Consider the following 18,463-nt stretch of genomic DNA (forward strand, 5'->3'; position numbering starts at 1 on the left):
ACTCTGGAGCTCTGTCAGAGTCACCATCGGGTTCTTGGTCACCTCCCTGACCAAGGCCCTCCCCCGATTGCTCAGTTTGGCCGGGCAGCCAGCTCTAGGAAGAGTTGTGGTGGTGCCAAACTTCTTCCATTTAAGAATGATGGAGGCCACTGTGTTCTTGGGGACCTTTCAATGCTGGAGACATTTTTTAGTAACCTTCCCCAGATCTGTGCCTCGTTACAATCTTTTCTTGGAGCTTTACGGCGGTTCCCTTGACCTCATGGCTTGTTTTTTGCTCTGATGTGCATTGTCAACTGTGGGACCTCATGTAGACAGGTGTGTGCCTTTCCAAATCACATCCAATCAGTTGAATTTACCACAGGTGGACACCAAGTTGTAGAAACATCTCAAGGATGATCAATGGAGATAGATTTTGAGTCTCATAGCAAAGGGTCTGAATACTTATGTAAATAAGGTATTTCTGTTTTTTATCCGAATGCTCACTTCATCCGTATACTGTACATCGTTATCCATCCCATTATATTTAGTGATATATATTTAAGTGATCGTCCTTAATATTGCTAAACAAAGCAGGTAATATCTTAATGCTTTGTTCTGATTCGTGATGATAATGGTATTTTCCTTGGTTTGGTCAGGTTTCAGTAGCAGGTTCTGCTATTGCCACACTGCAGAAAGAGTTATCCTCTACCTCTGCACATGTTGCTCAAAAGATGATTTCAACAATCAGTTACAGACTGAGATAGGCGCTAGGTTTACAGGGGGAATGGAGCAAATGTATAAGACTTTGGAAACAAAGGTTTGTAGTCTGGAGTGTTGTGCCCTCTAAAATAACACTGTGTGGAGTCTCACCTCACTGATTGGTATTGGTAAACCTCCTCTTCACCATAACGCTGAAGCCACGCTACGTCCCCTTTGTTTCAGAATCCATTTGCTTCATAAAGAACACCTAGCTTGCTCTCCTCTTCTTCCTCTTCATTTATCTGTTTCCAACCTGTTGTCACAACTCTTCTTCTTTCTAGGATTAATTCTTAACTTGCGTCCATTTCACCCGTGTTTCACCACTCCTAAAGTCATAGTTCAGATACTGTACTGTTTGTGACTTTTTGTAACTTATATGCATTTTAACAGATTGTTGAGACTGCAGCAGTCCCATCCCATGCAGAAGAGCCAGTTGTGCCACCTACTCTTGTAGCTGTAAGTATTTCTCTAGTGGCTTTATTTCAGGTTATATATACATTATTGCTGTCTATTCAAACATAATTTCTAACTTCATCTATGTCATCTTTGTCAATATTTTGTAATATATTTAAAAATATATTTTTTTCAGGGCTTGAACAACGTGACTGTGACTGAGGGTGAATCTGTGACTCTGGAATGTCAGATCACTGGTCACCCTGCCCCTGGCATCATGTGGTTCAGAGAGGACTACAGAATTGAGAGCTCCATTGACTTCCAGATCACTTATGAGAGTAAATGTGCCCGTCTGGTCATCCGCGAGGCCTTCGTAGAAGACAGCGGTCGCTTCACTTGCACTGCTACTAGCGAGGCTGGAACCATCAGTACATCCTGCTACCTGCTTGTCAAAGGTAAACAGGCAGTTTCGTTTTTTACATTCCTGTCTACAATGACTACTTACTGTTGAGGTTGAATACTGTACTGCCAAATGGTTAATTGGGTGTATTGGTTTATGAATGTGCTAATACTTGTATACATCTTTCTTCTAGTAACTGAGGAGATTGAGACCAGGGAAGAGATGACACAAGAGATGACACAGCAGGAAACGATGACAGAGCAGAGAACTGTCACTATGTTTGACTTTACAACTAAAGAGAAACAGTGAGTGACAACTATTTTCTACCACTACATTTGCAAACTCTTGGCAGGTATAATTATGTATTGTGTGCTAGATGTTGACAAGGGAAAACATAATCATTCTATGCTGCTCATCATACATTATGAAATCAATTGCCAGCAGATCATAGTGAATCTTCCCTGTTTGCGTTTTTCTAATGAGGATGAAAGAAGTTGGAGTAATCCTGTTTCAGATTCATTAGTAGAGGGTCCTCACTCAAAAATAACACATTTTCAAGGTTATTTTATGCTCAACGTTTTAATGTTTCGACTGTAAGGTCATCGTAAATCTAATCTTATTTCAGGCACTTTTTGAGATACATTTGCCCTAATTACTGTATATTTCCAATGTCCTTCTAGCTTTGCTGTTGAAGCAAAGGAGGAGACCATGTCGGAGGTGAATGTCACCACCACAGGATCACCAGTAGATACTGCAGATGCTGTCGCTCCCTTCTTTGTTAAGAAGCCAACTGTACAGAAGTTGGTGGAGGGCGGAAGAGTTGTCTTTGAGTGCCAGATCGGAGGCAGCCACAAGCCCAACATTATCTGGAAGAAGACTGGAGTGCCCCTTACTACAGGATACAGGTAGCCTACTTGTGACACATTTTCAATGAATCTCTATTATGCATTTGTAAGAGTGCATTGATAATTGATTGTACTGTTTACAATATATTACTTATTCATCCATTAGATATAAAGTGCACTACAATAAGGAGAGTGGAGTGTGTAAATTGGAGATCTCCATGACGTTTGCTGATGATGCTGGAGAGTACTCCATCGTAGCCAGGAACCAGCTTGGAGAAGAGTCTGCCTCTGCCAGTTTGCTGGAGGAAGGTCAGTCTCTTTAATCAGAATGTTGTTTAATCACATGGACTACAAATCCAGTAATATGATGCATCCTAAATGGCACTCTGTTCCTTACATACTGTAGTGCACTACTTTTGACCAGAGCCCTATGGTCCTTGGTCAAAAGTAGTGCATTTACATAGGGAATAGGGTACAATTTGGGACACACTCATTTTCTATATCTGGGACTGTGAAACCAACTATATCTGGGCCTGTCTTAACTTTCGTTTATACATTGTATATTTTGTTTACAGGGGAATATGAAGAATACATAAAGAAACATGAAATGACCTATAATACTGAAGTGACTACGGTGCAGGCGAATGTTTCCCCTGTTGTTGTGAGCGAATATGACGACCAGAAGTACATCCAGAGAATGGCACAGATGCAAAGCTTTGTTAGAACTCAGGTATTTGGATGTATAAAAAAACTACACTCTAACCTGGGTACCAATCTGTTTGACACGGAGTACAATGAGTGGAATGTTAGCACAAATCGACTGGTACCCAGGCTAGCAGTGCGCTATCATTGTGACGTTATCGTATTTGATTTGTTCTCAGCCACTTGTTTTGAGACAAGACATGCTTTATTCCAATGTGTTTTTACAGGAACTCCAGATTTCTTCATTTGAGGAGAGGATTATCCACGAGATTGAGATCCGCATCCTGCAGATTACCTACCAACAAATTGTGACTGAGGATCGGGAAGAGATGGTGACTTGTGCAGACCGTGAGGCTGTACAGTCAGCCTTTGCCACTCCAGTTAAAAACTACAGCATCATGGAAGGAATGGGTGTTACTTTCCACTGCAAAATGGCAGGAACTCCACTACCCAAGGTAGTAAAGAAACCATGTATTTTTATTTGAAACAAAGTGTCCATTCCACTTCATTTAAAATGTTGTATATTTTATAAAGTCAACAAGTTTTTCTTGTCTCTCAAAAGATCGTATGGTACAAAGATGGCAAGCGTATCCATCATGGCGGCCGTTACCAGATGGAGAGTCTTCAGGATGGTAGAGCCAGCCTGCGTCTTCCTGTGGTGCTGCCGGAAGATGAAGGTGTTTACACAGCATTTGCCAGCAACATGAAGGGAAATTCTGTAAGCTCTGGGAAACTGTATGTGGAGCCCACTGCCGTTGCAGTAGCTCAGCGTTACACACCTGAACCTCAGGCAATGCAGAGAATTAGGTGAGATTTTTATTTAATATTTTAATTTATTAAATATATTTTTTTAACATCATAAAAACATGCCAAGTATCACTGATTTTGGTATTTATTTGCTCAGGTCTCAGTCCCCAAGATCTCTGAGTCGTTCTCCCGGACGCTCTACAAGCTGCTCTCCCGGGCGTTCTCCCGGACGCTCTACAAGCCGCTCTCCTGCCCGCTCTCCTGCAAGCAGGCTTGATGACACTGATGAGAGTCAGCTGGATAGACTGTACAAGCCTGTGTTTGTCTTGAAGCCACAGTCATTCAAGTGTGCTGAAGGGCAGACTGCCAGATTTGACCTGAAAGTAGTTGGTAGACCCATGCCTGACACTTTCTGGTTCCACAATGGTAAGTGATGTGAAAACATGATACATTGTCTAGGATATGTTTTATTAAAAAAATATTAAAACTATTATTCCTTTCTTTGTTATTTTCAGGACACCAAGTTGTCAATGATTACACCCACAAGATAGTGGTGAAGGAAGATGGAACTCAGTCACTGATTGTGGTTCCAGCCATGCCCCATGACTCTGGAGAGTGGACGGTAGTTGCCCAAAACAGAGCTGGGAAAAGCTCTGTGTCCATAACACTTACAGTTGATGGTAAGATCTTTGTATTGTATCTGGTATACTCATTCCTCATTTTAAAGCAAAAAAAATAATTGTCAGTTTGTATTGATACATAATAAACCAGGGCTTTTCAATGTAGGTCCTGGAGGGTCGAAACACTTCTGTTTTTCATCCTCTCCTTGCAGCCCTCCAGGGGCAGAATTGAAAAGCCCTGTCATATACAGTGCATTCGGAAAGAATTCAGATCCCTTGACTTTTTCCACATTCTCTTACATTACAGCCTTATTCTAAAATCGAATAAATAAGACATTTTCCTCATCAATTTACACACAATACCCCATAATGACAAAGCGAAAACAGGTTTTTAGAATTTATTGTAAATTTATAAAAAAAATGTTAAGTATTCAGACATTTTGCTGTGAGACATCCTTGAGATGTTTCTACAACTTTACTGGAGTCCACCTGTGGTAAATTCAACTCATTGGACATGATTTGGAAAGACACGCCTTTTTATATAAAGTCCCACAGTTGACAGTGCATGTCATAGCAAAGACCAAGGATTTGTCTGTAGAGCTCTGAGACAGGATTGTGTCAAGGCACAGATCTGGGGAAGGGTACCAAAAAATGTCTGCAGCATTGAAGGTCCCCAAGGACACAGTAGTCTCCATCAATCTCAAATGGAAGAAGTTTGGAACCACCAAGACTCTTCCTAGAGCTGGCCACCCGGCCAAACTGAGCAATCGGTGGAGAAGGACCTTGGTCAGGGACGTTACCAAAAACTCGATAGTCGCTCTGACATGGCTCCAAAGTTCCTCTATGAAGATGGGAGAATTTTCCAGAAGGACAACCATCTCTGCTCCACTCCACCAATCAGGCCTTTATGGTAGAGTGGCCAGACAGAAGCCACTCCTCAGTAAAAGGCACATGACAGCCTACTTGGAGTTTGCCAAAAGACACCTAAAGACTCTCAGACCATGAGAAACAAGATTCTCTGTTCTGATGTAACCAAGATTGAACTCTTTGGCCTGAATGCCAAGCGTTACGTCTGGAGGAAACCTGGCACCATCCCTACGGTGAAGCATGGTGGTGACAGCATCATGCTGTGGGGATGTTTTTCAGCTGCAGGGACTGGGAGACTAGTCAGGATAGAGGGAAAGATAAACAGAGCAAAGTACAGAGAGATCCTTGATGAAAACTTGCTCCAGAGTACTCAGGACCTCAGATTGGGGTGAAGGTTCACCTTCCAACAGGACAACGGCCCTAAGCACACAGCCAAGACAACGCAGGAGTGGCTTCCTTGAGTGGCCCAGCCAGAGCCCGAACTTGAACCCGATAGAACATCTCTGCAGAGACCTGAAAATAGGTGTGCAGTGTCACTCCCCATCCAACCTGACAAAGCTTGAGAGGATCTGCAGAAATGAATGGGAGAAACTATCCAAATGCAGGTCTGCCAAGGTTATAGTGTCATACCTAAGAAAGCTTGAGGCTGTAATCGCTGCCAAAGGTGATTCAACAAAGTACTGAGGAAATGTTCTGAATACTTATGTAAATGTGATATTTCAGTTGTAGTTTTTTTTATAAATGTGCAAACATTTATAAAAAACTGTTTTTGCTTTGTCATAATGGGATAATTTGTGTAGATTGATCAGAAAAAAAATAAACAAAACAAAATGTAGAAAAAGTCAAGGGGTGTGAATCATTTCCGAATGCACTGAACCATTGTTGAATGATAGCATTGTTCTCATGTGTGTTTCTCCATGTACAGCCAAAGAGAACCTGGTCAGACCCCAGTTTATTGAGAAGCTGAAGAACGTCAGTGTCAAGAAAGGCACTCTGGTTGAGTTGGCTGTCAAAGCCATCGGAAACCCCCTGCCTGACATTGTTTGGCTGAAAAACAGTGACATCATCTCCCCACAGAAGCACCCAAATATTAAGTATGTGATTTGCCCCACCTGCTATCTCAATGTGCACATGCCTTTGATATACATCATGTGCACCACATACCTCTCCAGTCCTTATGACATGTATATTGTTACTATCTTTATATTACAAGGCTGTACTGATTTACTAACAATGATGTCTGTTGTAGGATTGAGGGCCTCAAGGGACAAGCCAAATTCTATATCCCACAATCTGTGAGTTCTGATAGTGCCTGGTACACTGCCACAGCCATTAACAAAGCTGGAAGAGATACCACTCGCTGCAGGGTCAACATTGAAGTGGATGTTGCTGCACCTGCACCGGAGAGGAGACTCATTATCACCAAGGGAACCTACAAGGCCAAGGAAATTGCAGCTCCAGAGATGGAATCTCTGCATCTACGTTATGGCCAAGAGCAGTGGGAGGAGGCTGACCTATATGACAAGGTCAAGCAGCAGAAACCGCAGTTTAAGAAGAAGCTGACTTCCGTCAGGCTGAAGCATTCTGGTGCTGTCCACTTTGAATGCAGACTGACCCCTATTGGTGATCCCACTATGGTTGTTGAGTGGTTACTTGATGGCAAACCCCTTGCAGCTGCTAACAGATTGCGCATGGTTAATGAATTTGGCTACTGTAGTCTTGACTTTGAAGTTGCCTATGCCAGAGACAGTGGTGTTATCACCTGCAGAGCCACTAACAAATTTGGAGTTGACCAGACCTCAGCTACACTCATTGTAAAGGATGAGAAGAGCCTTGTTGAGGAGGGCAAGAGGGAAATATACAGAATTGATGAGATGGAGCGCATGGCTCACGAAGGAGGTCCTTCTGGAGTCACTGCAGATGAGTATTCAGAGAAGTCAAAGCCTGAAATTGTCCTTCTTCCCGAGCCAGCAAGAGTGTTGGAAGGTGACATTGCAAGATTCCGTTGCAGAGTGATTGGTTATCCTACACCTAAGGTCAACTGGTACCTCAATGAGCAGCTCATTCGCAAGAGCAAGAGAATGAGACTTCGCTATGATGGCATTTACTATCTTGAGATTATCGATATCAAGTTATATGATGCAGGATATGTCAAAGTGGTAGCAGAGAACCCTGAGGGCACAGCTGAGCATCTGGTGAAGATAGAGATCACACAGAAAGAGGACTTCAGATCTGTTCTCCGTCGCATTCCTGAACCAAAGGCACATGACACTACTGAACATGGAAGAATTAGCTTTGAAGTTGTGAAGGTTGACAGACCTGCTGATGCCCAGCCAAAGGAAGTTGTCAAACTGAGGAAGACTGAAAGAGTCATCCATGAGAAGTCCACAGAGGAGACAGACGAGTTGAAGAGTAAATTTAAGCGCAGGACAGAGGAAGGTTATTATGAAGCCATCACTGCTTTGGAGCTCAAGTCCAGAAGAAAGGATGAGTCCTATGAGGACATGCTTAGGAAGAGGAAGGAAGAACTGCTTCACCATCAGAAACTGTTGTCTGAGGCTAAGAACAAGAAAGACTTGGAGGAGGGAAAACTCACCATCCCCACAATCAAACCAGAGAAAGTACAGCTCTCTCCCAGCATGGAAGCTCCAAAGATCTTGGAACGCATTGCAAGCCAGACCGTGTCTCAGACCGAGGAAGTTCGCTTCAGAGTCAGAGTTGTTGGCAAACCGGAACCTGAGTGCCAGTGGTTCAAGAATGGAATCATACTGGAGAAGACAGATCGTATTTACTGGTTCTGGCCTGAAGACCACGTATGTGAATTAGTGGTCAGAGATGTCACAGCAGAAGACTCTGCTAGCATCATGGTCAAAGCCATAAACATTGCTGGAGAGGCTTCAAGCCAGGCATTCCTGCTGGTGCAAGGTAAATTATCTATTTCAATGCATATGAAGCTTGTATTCTACAAATAGTTAAAAGTTGTATGTAATTTTGCATAAAGAAACATAGAAAACTGTTCTGTTTACCTTAAAAAATCATATTAAATGTGTATTTCCTTTGTTTCACTTTAACCACGACAGTTATTACCTTTGCTCAACAACTAGAGGATGTGGAAGCTAAAGAGAAAGACACCATGGTGACCTTTGAGTGTGAGACCAGTGAGCCTTTTGTCAAAGTCAAATGGCTGAAGAACAATGCAGAGATTTTCTCTGGAGACAAATACAGGATGCACTCAGACAGAAAGGTTCATTTCCTTTCTGTACTGACCATCAACATGAAGGACGATGCAGAATACAGTTGTGCTGTTGTTGAAGATGACCACATCAGGACCACTGCCAGACTCAATGTGGAAGGTTGGCAGTTTTTCTTACTATACTATATCACTTTCACGGACTTCAACAGTTATTTTCAACTGTGAAAATAGGGACGTTGGAATACGTTAATTATAGAACAGTAACTCTGAAACTGTTTAACTTAAAATGTTCCTATCGTGCAGGTGCTTCACTGTCAATCGTGAAGAGGCTGGAGAACATTGAAGTGCCTGAGACCTACTCTGGGGAGTTTGAGGTAGAATTGTCTCGAGATGATGCTGAAGGTACATGGTACTTCAATGACAAGGAAATCACGCCCAGCAGCAAATATGTTACCTCCTCCTGTCGTGGACGCCATACCTTGTCTGTCAAAGACATCAAGAAAGAAGATCAGGGAAAATATACTTTCAAAATGTACGATATGCAGACCAGTGCCTCCCTGAAGATGAAACGTGAGTTGTGACTTTGTTATTAGAGTGGTTAGCTTCTTCTCTTATTCTCAAGACAACCATTACTGTTGAAAAGGTGGGATGAACAGCGTAACAATGTCAATGTCTGTTCCTTCAGTGCGCCCTGTGACACTGATGCAACCCCTCACTGACCTGACAATCTGCGAGGGTGACATCGCTCAATTAGAAGTGCGATTCTCTCAGGAAAACGTTGAGGGAACATGGATGAAGAATGGCCAAGCAATCTCCGCTACAGATCGCATCCACATCGTTATCGACAAACTGGTCCACAAGCTGCTTGTTGAAAATGTGAGCAGAGATGATGCTGCAACATACTCATTCTTTGTCCCAACTCAGGATATCGCAACCTCTGGGAAGTTGAACATTCAAAGTAAGCAACTTTTATCAGTTTGACTATATTCATATTGGTATAATTATATTGTGAATCACCAGATTTTTTTAATTATATTTTTTCCCTGTTTTTACAGCGGTTGAAATTTTGAGCCCACTCACGGATGTTACCGCAGTTGAGGGCACCAAGGCTGTTATTGAGACTGAAATCTCTGCTGCTGATGTTACCTCTGTGAAATGGTTCCACAATGACAAGCTTGTGATGCCCAGCGAGAGAATCCAGATGCTTGCAAAGGGATCCAAACAGCACCTGGTGTTCCACAGGACCTTTGCCACTGATGAAGGAACCTACAAGCTATGTGTTGGCAAAGCTGACTCTAGCTGTAAACTGACTATTGAAAGTATGTTTTTTTACTGTGTGTGTTGCAAGTTCATTCAGACCCCATTTATACAGACCCTTTTCAACTTATTTTGTTATTTTACAGAAATTCATATCGTGAAGCATATGGAGGATCAAGTTTGCACAGAGACCCAGAATATAACATTTAAAGTTGAGGTTTCCCACCCTGGCATTGCCGCTGTGTGGACATTCAAGAAACAAGAACTCAAAGCTGGTCCAAAGCACAAGATTGAGGCCAAGGGCAAGAATTACAGCCTGACTGTCATTAACATCATGAAGGATGAAGATGGGCAATACACATTCGCTGCTGGTGAACAAACATCCAGTGCAAAGATTACTGTGTCAGGTATGTTTAACGTCTTCATGATATTGTACATAAACTCCTTCTGAAAAGATCCATTGATTTCCACTGCTCTGACTCAAAGCTGTCTGCTGAGATGGAAACGATTAGGGTGTTTTCACATATAGTCATTTTTAAAAGAACCAATCTCAGTCCTCTTGAAAGTGATCTCTGGAGTAAAACATGCCAACATTCCTTCAATGCACTCTAGGTTTTTACTAAGTGCAGGAAAAGCCATTCCATCAGAATGTGCTGTCGTACAGCCAGATACATTTTGGAAGCTAATATATTGCATTTAGTTACGAAATAACTAGTTACAAAATAAGACATCATAATTGTAATCAGAAGATAGATACTATTACCATGTAAATATTATTGATAACATAATAAATAGCAGCAGAATAAATGCAGATGAAATAATGCTGTGATTTAAAATTGTACACCCAATGTAAGCTACTAACCCTTTAAGAAGAAGAATTGATTTTGTACCCTGTTGTGATTCTCAACAAATATGTTGATGTCTTCTCACACTATTCAACCCCCACAATCGAATAAACAGTTTATGAAGCTCTCTTAGCCTATAGGTCACATATTGCAAACAAATATTCCTAACTAAAAATACCACACATACTTAGGAAATTCTGTGCATCCTTGACAATCGCTTTTCTTTCTTTTTCACCATTATTTAACCAGGTAGGCCAGTTGAGAACAAGTTCTCATTTACAACTGTGACCTGGCCAAGATAAAGCAAAGCAGTGTGACAAAAACAACAACACAGAGTTACACATGGAATAAATAAACATACAGTCAATAACACAATAGAAAAATCTATGTACAGTGTGTGCAAATATAGAAGATTAGGGAGGTAAGGCAATAAATAGGCCATGGAGAAGAAATAATTACAATTTAGCATTAACACTGGAGTGATAGATGTGCAGATGATGATGTGCAAGTAGAGATACTGGGGTGCAACAGAGCAAGAGGATAAGTAACAATATGGGGATGAGGTAGTTGGGTTTACATGTACAGTGATCGGTAAGCTGCTCTGACAGTTGATGCTTAAAGTTAGAGAGGGAGATATAAGACTCCAGCTTCAGTGATTTTTGCAATTTGTTCCAGTCATTGGCTGCAGAGAACTGGAAGGAAAGGCGGCCAAAGGAAGTGTTGTCTTTGGGGGTGACCAGTGAAATATACGGGTGGGTGTTGCTATGGTGACCAGTGAGCTGAGACAAGGCGGGGCTTTATCTAGCATAGACTTATAGATGACCTGGAGCCAGTGGGTTTGGCGATGAATATGTAGTGAGGGCCAGGCAACGAGAGCATACAGGTCGCAGTGGTGGGTAGTATATGGGGCTTTGGTGACAAAACGGATGGCACTGTGATAGACTACATCCAATTTGCTGAGTAGAGTGTTGGAGGCTATTTTGTAAATGACATCGCCAAAGTCAAGGATCGGTAGGACAGTGAGTTTTACAAGGGTATGTTTTACAGCATGAGTGAAGGAGGCTTTGTTGCGAAATAGGAAGCCGATTCTAGATTTAATTCTGGATTGGAGATGCTCCTCTGGAAGGAGAGTTTACAGTCTAACCAAGTGATCTAGCTGAGTTTTCATAGGGTCCAGTGAGTAGCTAGGCGAGCTGGAGACACAGCAATTCAGACAGCTAGCGGGCCGGGGCTAGCAGGCTAGTAGAAGGGCCTTCGGGGGATGTCGCAACGGAAGAGCCTGTTGAAAACCCCTCGGACGGTTACGTCGACAGACCAGTTGTAATGGATCGGCGGGGCTCCGTGTCGGCAGTAAAAGGGTCCAGGCCAATTGGCTAAATAGGTATTGTTGCTTGCACAAAGGCAGAGGTAGCGGTCCTGCTGCTGAGTTGTTGCCCTCCTACGGCCTCCTCCACGTCTCCTGATGTACTGGCCTGTCTCCTGGTAGCGCCTCCATGCTCTGGACACTACGCTGACAGACACAGCAAACCTTCTTGCCACAGCTCACATTGATGTGCCATCCTGGATGAGCTGCACTACCTGAGCCACTTGTGTGGGTTGTAGACTCTGTCTCATGCTACCACTAGAGTGAAAGCACCGCCAGCACTCAAAAGTGACCAAAACATCAGCTAGGAAGCATAGGAACTAAGAAGTGGTCTGTGGTCACCACCTGCAGAACCACTCCTTTATTGGGGGTGTCTTGCTAATTGCCTATAATTTCCACCTGTTGTCTATTCCATTTGCACAACAGCATGTGAAATGTATTGTCAATCAGTGTTGCTTCCTAAGTGGACAGTTTGATTTCACAGAAGTGTGATTGACTTGGAGTTACATTGTGTTGTTTAAGTGTTCCCTTTATTTTTTTGAGCAGTATATATACGAAGAAAAAAATATATATACATTGGACAGGACAAGACAAACAGACGTCTGACTGCTACGCCATATTGGATGGATATTAATCGCTAATTAATATCAACCAAAAAAAAGCATGTTTTTTCCGCGAACCTGCGCATCATCATCTTCTCTCTTTTGTGGCACCATTGTGAGGGGTTATGGCAGGGGAAACGGTGTTGCAGTAGTCTATTGTGTGGTGTTTATGGCAGGGGAAACAGTGTTGCAGCAGTCTGTGTGTGGTGCGGGAATAATGACAAGTTAATAACCTCTTATGGATAGGGGAGACGCTAGCGTCTCAACTGACCAATTGCTGGGGGAAATGCAGAGCGCCAGATTCAAATAAAATGCTATAAAATTCAAACTTTCATTAAATCACACATGTAAGATACTCAATTAAAGTTACACTTATTGTGAATCCAGCCAACATGTCAGATTTAAAAAATGCTTTTCGGCGAAAGCATAAGAAGCTATTATCTGATAGCCTGCACCCATCTGCACCAGCAGTAAACAAAGGAGCTAGCATAGCAGGCACTACACAAAATGCTGAAATAAAATAGAAAAGATGCATTACCTTTGCACTCCAATATGTCCCACAAACATCACAATTGGTCCTTTTGTTCGATTAATTCCGTCCATATATATCGAAAATGTCCATTTATAAAGCGCGTTTGATCCAGAAATAAACAGCTCACTACAAAATATTTCAAAAGTTGCCTATAAACTTTGCCAAAATATTTCAAACTACTTTTGTAATACAACGTTAGGTATTTTTAAACGTTAATAATCGATCAAATTGTAAACGGGGCAATCTGTATTCAATATAGGAACGAAAAGAAACCAGCACTGCTTTTCACGTCTTGCGCAACTCACAAAAGTGTCCCCAGCTACTTCTTCATAGCACAAAGGAATAACCTCAACCACATTCCAAAGACTGGCGACATCGTGTGGAAGCGGTAGGAACTGAAAATAGGTTCCTATTAAATATCCAATGGCAAAGACAATATAGTGAACATCTGAACAGTTAGTCCTCTGGGTTTTGCCTGCTACATAAGTTCTGTTATACTCACAGACATGATTCAAACAGTTTTAGAAACTTCAGAGTGTTTTCTATCCAAATCTATGAATAATATGCATATCTTATATTGTTGGCATGAGTAGCAGGAAGTTGAAATTGGGCATGCTATTTATCCAAAAGTGAAAATTCTGCCCCCTAGCTTTAAACTGGGGAGCTTTGTGTTCAAGGGAACCAGACAGCGGAATTCAAGTGAACCAAACTCAGACAACCTCTCGAGATGTTCTCAGTTCGGATTGCTTCAGGGGCTCTTTGAGGGGTCTGAGTTCCTTTGGAGTGTTCAAACTGCACAAAATATTCAGCAAACTGCACTGAGTTTACAAAAATAGCCTGAAAGGGACCAAGTCTAAAAACATCAAAAATTCCTTATTTCCATTATGTTAATGATTATAACTCCACCTTTCACTACTACTTTCACTTTTAGCCTGTTATATAAAACTAAACCGTGTCTCCATGTTCCCAGGTGGTGCCATAAACAGACCACTCCAGGACGTGACTGTGGCTGAGTCTCAGACAGCTGAGCTGGAGTGTGACGTGGCCAACCCAACTGCTGAGGGCAAGTGGCTGAAGGATGGACAACCTGTGGACTTCAGTGACAATGTCAAACATGTGAAAAATGGAGCTGTCAGACGTCTTGTTATTACCATAACTAGACCCCAGGACATCGGTGAATACACTTACCAGGTTGCAAACTCCAAGACAACAGCCACCCTGAGGGTTGAGTGTAGGTGTTACCTTTTGAGCAGAAATGTTTTGTTTGTTTTCAACTGGCATTAATATATGGCTATCATAGGATTACTATATGCCTGCTGTTATGTAATGTTTATGTTTGATTTCATAGCTGTGAAAGTCAAGAAAACCCTGACGAACCAAACTGTCACTGAGACACAGGAGGCAGAGTTCAGTCTCGAGCTCAGCCACAAGAATGTGAAGGACTCACAATGGATTAAGAATGGTGTAGAGATCCACCCTAGTGAGAAATATGAAATCACAATTGATGGCATGATCCACACCTTGAAGATCAAGAACTGCGACACACGTGATGAATCAGTTTATGGATTCAAACTTGGAAAACTATCTGCTAATGCAAAATTGAACATTGAGAGTAAGTTAAAATATGAACTGTCACAAATTGATGTATACAATCAAGTATACAAATGTATCTATACTTGAGATGTTTCTACTTACCCTTTGAGGTTTTTGACTCTTGTCAATCTTTTTTTCAGCAATTAAGATTGTTAAGAAGCCTAAAGATGTGACATCACTATTGGATGCCACTGCCTCTTTTGAGCTGAGCCTGTCTCATGATGACATCCCTATAAAGTGGATGTTCAATAACGTCGAGCTTAAACCAAGTGAAAACATCAAAATTCTGTCTGAGAGAAAAGCTCACAAGCTGATCATCCAGAATGTGAAGACTAACAGCCATGGAGAGTACACTGCTGTAGTTGGAAACCTGCAATGCAGTGCATCTTTACATGTTGAAGGTCGGTATTGCGTTTGTGATGAATGGACTAGAGTACTGGGTATATGATCGACGAATACTCAATTGATACCTTTTACGTAAATGTTGATTTCATGTGATTTTTCCAGCTCTGCGTGTCACAAAACCCATCAAGAACATTGAAGTCCCAGAGACCCAGGTGGCCACTTTTGAATGCGAAGTGTCACATTTCAATGTCCCATCCACCTGGCTGAAGAATGGAGTGGAGATAGAAATGAGTGACAAGTTCAGGATTGTGGTGCAGGGCAAACTTCACCAGCTCAAGATCATGAACACTGGCAGTGAAGACTCTGCAGAATACACCTTTGTCTGTGGAAATGACAGAGTCTCTGCCACTTTGACTATCAATGGTAAATTCACTCTTCATTATCAAGGAAGTAATCCCCAATCATTTTGTCAGTATTGATCGTAACATTTTTCTTATTTCCTTAGCCATTTTGATCACCAACATGCTGAAAGATCTCAGTGCACAGGAGAAAGACACCATCACATTTGAAGTGAATGTCAACTATGAGGGCATCACCTACAAGTGGCTGAAGAATGGTGTTGAGATTCGCTCCACTGACAGATGTCAGAGCCGCACCAAACACCTAACTCACTCTCTCACCATCCGAAATGTTCATTTTGGTGATGGTGCAGAGTACAAGTTTGTGGCTGGTTCTGCTGCGTCATCAGCAAAGCTTTATGTTGATGGTATGTTCTTCTTTTTCTTACATTTTCTAAAACAAGGTTTTCTTTGATATTTCACAAACTTACGTCTTATATCTGTGCTCTCTTTGTGTTTTAGCTCGCATTATTGAATTCACCAAACATATCAAAGATATCAAGATCACAGAGAAGAAGAGGGCCACTTTTGAATGTGAGATCTCTGAGCCTAATGCTCAGGTGACGTGGATGAAAGATGGACAGGAACTGGACATTTCCGAAAGGTATGTCTTATTACCAGGAATATTAGACCAGGTAAAAATAGTAATGGATATCATAATATTCTACAACGGGTTGGACAAAACAGGCATTGTGATTGGTTGAGACGTGTCCTAAACCATACTAAAAAAACTGTTTAGCACGGGTAAACCTATGACGTAAAAATGGGAATCTTGTTTTCTGTTAATCTGAGAAATCCCTGCTCATCCACAGCCTCATCAGGTCAGCCAGACAATTCATTAACGTGATCTCCCCTTTAAAAGGCATATTTTACAGGGGGTTGTACAAACGTTGCTGTTTATCTCTCGACATAGTTTCAATATTGACATTCGATCTCCGCTCTCCAATTGACAATTAACATGTCCGGAGGAGACTGACATCTTTTCTCAGCCAGTCGAAATCATGAATCAGCATAATTTTTATGGATATACTATACAAATAAATATCAATAGAAGAACAGGTCAAATTAAATGCAGCTAATTTGGTGTTATTCTAGCTGCACGGTTTGACGTGACTGTGTTAGCCTTGGTTGGCTAGCTAGCAAGCAAGGGATTTGTCAGCCACCTTGGCAACAGAACATTTAGAACGAATGACTGGGTAGCGTCTATAGATATAGAATTACAAGACTTCACTCTGGCAACCTAACCATTAGAATGAAGAGACATATTTTCTCAGCCAGTCATGAATCGCCATAATTTTTTATGGATATATACAAAGAAATGTCAATAGACTGGGTTCGCGCCCAGGCTCTGTCGTATCCGGCCGCGACCGGGAGGTCCGTGGGGCGACGCACAATTGGCCTAGCGTCGTCCGGGTTAGGGAGGGGTTGGCCGGTAGGGAAATCCGTGTTTCATCGCACACCAGCGACTCCTGTGGCGGGCCGGGCGCAGTGTGAGCTAACCAAGGTTGCCAGGTGCACAGTGTTTCCTCCGACACATTGGTGCGGCTGGCTTCCAGGTTGGATGCGCGCTGTGTTAAGAAGCAGTGCGGCTTGGTTGGGTCGTGTATCGGAGGACGCATGACTTTCAACCTTCGTCTCTCCCGAGCCCGTACGGGAGTTGTAGCGATGAGACAAGATAGTAGCTACTAAAAACAATTGGATACCACGAAATTGGGGAGAAAAAGGGAGTAAAAAAGATTAAAAAAGAAATGTCAATAGAGAAACAGGTCGAACGACATGAAATGTAGCTATTTTGCTGACTTACCAGCTTCAGTTTGATGTGATTGCTTTAGCTGTGTAGTTGGGTAGCTCCTCTGAACAGTGTCCTGACGAGACAGCACATTTTCTATGCCAGGTGAAATCGCGCATCATAAGCTCATTGTTATGGATGTATCCAAAACAGCTTAAAGAAATGCAAATACAGCTACTTTGCTGTTATTCTAGCTTCCCTGTTTGCCCTGACTGTTAGCCATAGTTGGCTAATAGCCAGGGATAATAACATTGCCAACCAGTGTGGCAACATAACTTTTAAAACGAACAACTGTGTCACGTCCACAGATACAGAACAAAAATATTATCTGGCAACAAAACAGCAACCACCATGTGTCAGGACAAGGCCTATATTTATGTTGAGGGATGAAATAGTAGCCTATGAATACATTTATTAAAATAACGTTTTTTATTTCATTGGTAACCTATTGTAGAAAAGCAATTGTACACACGAGGTTGTGCTGATTCACAGTACTTGAATCCGCCTCGAACTTATCACCGCAGCACAGCCGTGCTAAAAAAGTAGTTTAGCACTCCCTCTGGTGTACAATTGCTTCGATCGAATCTTAACTATTAATTTGTATCCTAACTCTTATTTCTAAATGCCTTGACAGATACACTGTATCCACTGAGGAATTCCTGCACCGTCTAATGATCCAGTCCGTCTGCATGTCTGATGCCGGAGGGTACTCTGTAATCGCTGGTGCAAGCATGTCAAAGGCTCATCTCACCGTGGAGGGCAAAGATGTCTGCATTACAGAACCTGCTGAGAACAAAATGACGGTGAATATAAATATCACACATTTTTATATACAGAAAGAAAAACAACCTTTTTCTTATCCATTTAAACATTATTGATATGATTATTAATTTCTAGGTTGTTGAGAAACAAAGAACAATGTTCGAGTTTGAAGTCAATAAGGATGACATTGAAGGTCGCTGGCTGAGGAACGGCATTGAGCTCCAGTTTTCCGTTGAGCAGAGGTTCAGCTATGCATGCATTAGAAAGCTTCATCGTCTGACCATCACTGAGACCTGTAGAAGTGATGCAGGAGAATACACCTTCATCGCTGGCAGGAACAGGAGGGTGGTGACACTTCATGTCAATAGTAAGTCAAACTTCATGATATACCTTTAACGTAGTAACTGTGCAGTTACATGTCATTGCCTGTAGAGGACATAGCAGTGCCAGAGAACCAGAGAAGAAGCATAGC

At 42.1% G+C, this 18,463-nt stretch overlaps 1 protein-coding gene across 1 annotated transcript in view; it reads left to right on the forward strand.

Annotated features, from left to right (window-relative positions):
* The window catches only part of LOC110501775 (titin), a 175,594-nt gene that overhangs the window by 10,853 nt on the left and 146,278 nt on the right, over nt 1-18,463 (forward strand). Inside the window, exons 9-33 of the mRNA XM_090215073.1 lie at nt 1,129-1,194; nt 1,328-1,586; nt 1,725-1,836; nt 2,212-2,436; nt 2,543-2,685; nt 2,952-3,106; nt 3,306-3,533; nt 3,641-3,885; nt 3,983-4,251; nt 4,341-4,505; nt 6,238-6,406; nt 6,562-8,237; nt 8,393-8,665; nt 8,809-9,075; nt 9,191-9,463; nt 9,561-9,824; nt 9,909-10,169; nt 14,075-14,335; nt 14,453-14,716; nt 14,838-15,098; nt 15,205-15,465; nt 15,548-15,808; nt 15,903-16,044; nt 17,864-18,032; nt 18,127-18,358. Of these exons, the coding sequence (XP_090071199.1) occupies nt 1,129-1,194; nt 1,328-1,586; nt 1,725-1,836; nt 2,212-2,436; nt 2,543-2,685; nt 2,952-3,106; nt 3,306-3,533; nt 3,641-3,885; nt 3,983-4,251; nt 4,341-4,505; nt 6,238-6,406; nt 6,562-8,237; nt 8,393-8,665; nt 8,809-9,075; nt 9,191-9,463; nt 9,561-9,824; nt 9,909-10,169; nt 14,075-14,335; nt 14,453-14,716; nt 14,838-15,098; nt 15,205-15,465; nt 15,548-15,808; nt 15,903-16,044; nt 17,864-18,032; nt 18,127-18,358 (6,901 nt within the window). The remainder of the gene's footprint in view (nt 1-1,128; nt 1,195-1,327; nt 1,587-1,724; nt 1,837-2,211; nt 2,437-2,542; nt 2,686-2,951; nt 3,107-3,305; nt 3,534-3,640; nt 3,886-3,982; nt 4,252-4,340; nt 4,506-6,237; nt 6,407-6,561; nt 8,238-8,392; nt 8,666-8,808; nt 9,076-9,190; nt 9,464-9,560; nt 9,825-9,908; nt 10,170-14,074; nt 14,336-14,452; nt 14,717-14,837; nt 15,099-15,204; nt 15,466-15,547; nt 15,809-15,902; nt 16,045-17,863; nt 18,033-18,126; nt 18,359-18,463) is intronic.

Source organism: Oncorhynchus mykiss, chromosome 22 (assembly GCF_057628025.1).
Source record: "Oncorhynchus mykiss isolate SJ-2025 chromosome 22, ASM5762802v1, whole genome shotgun sequence".
Classification (NCBI taxonomy): domain Eukaryota; kingdom Metazoa; phylum Chordata; class Actinopteri; order Salmoniformes; family Salmonidae; genus Oncorhynchus; species Oncorhynchus mykiss.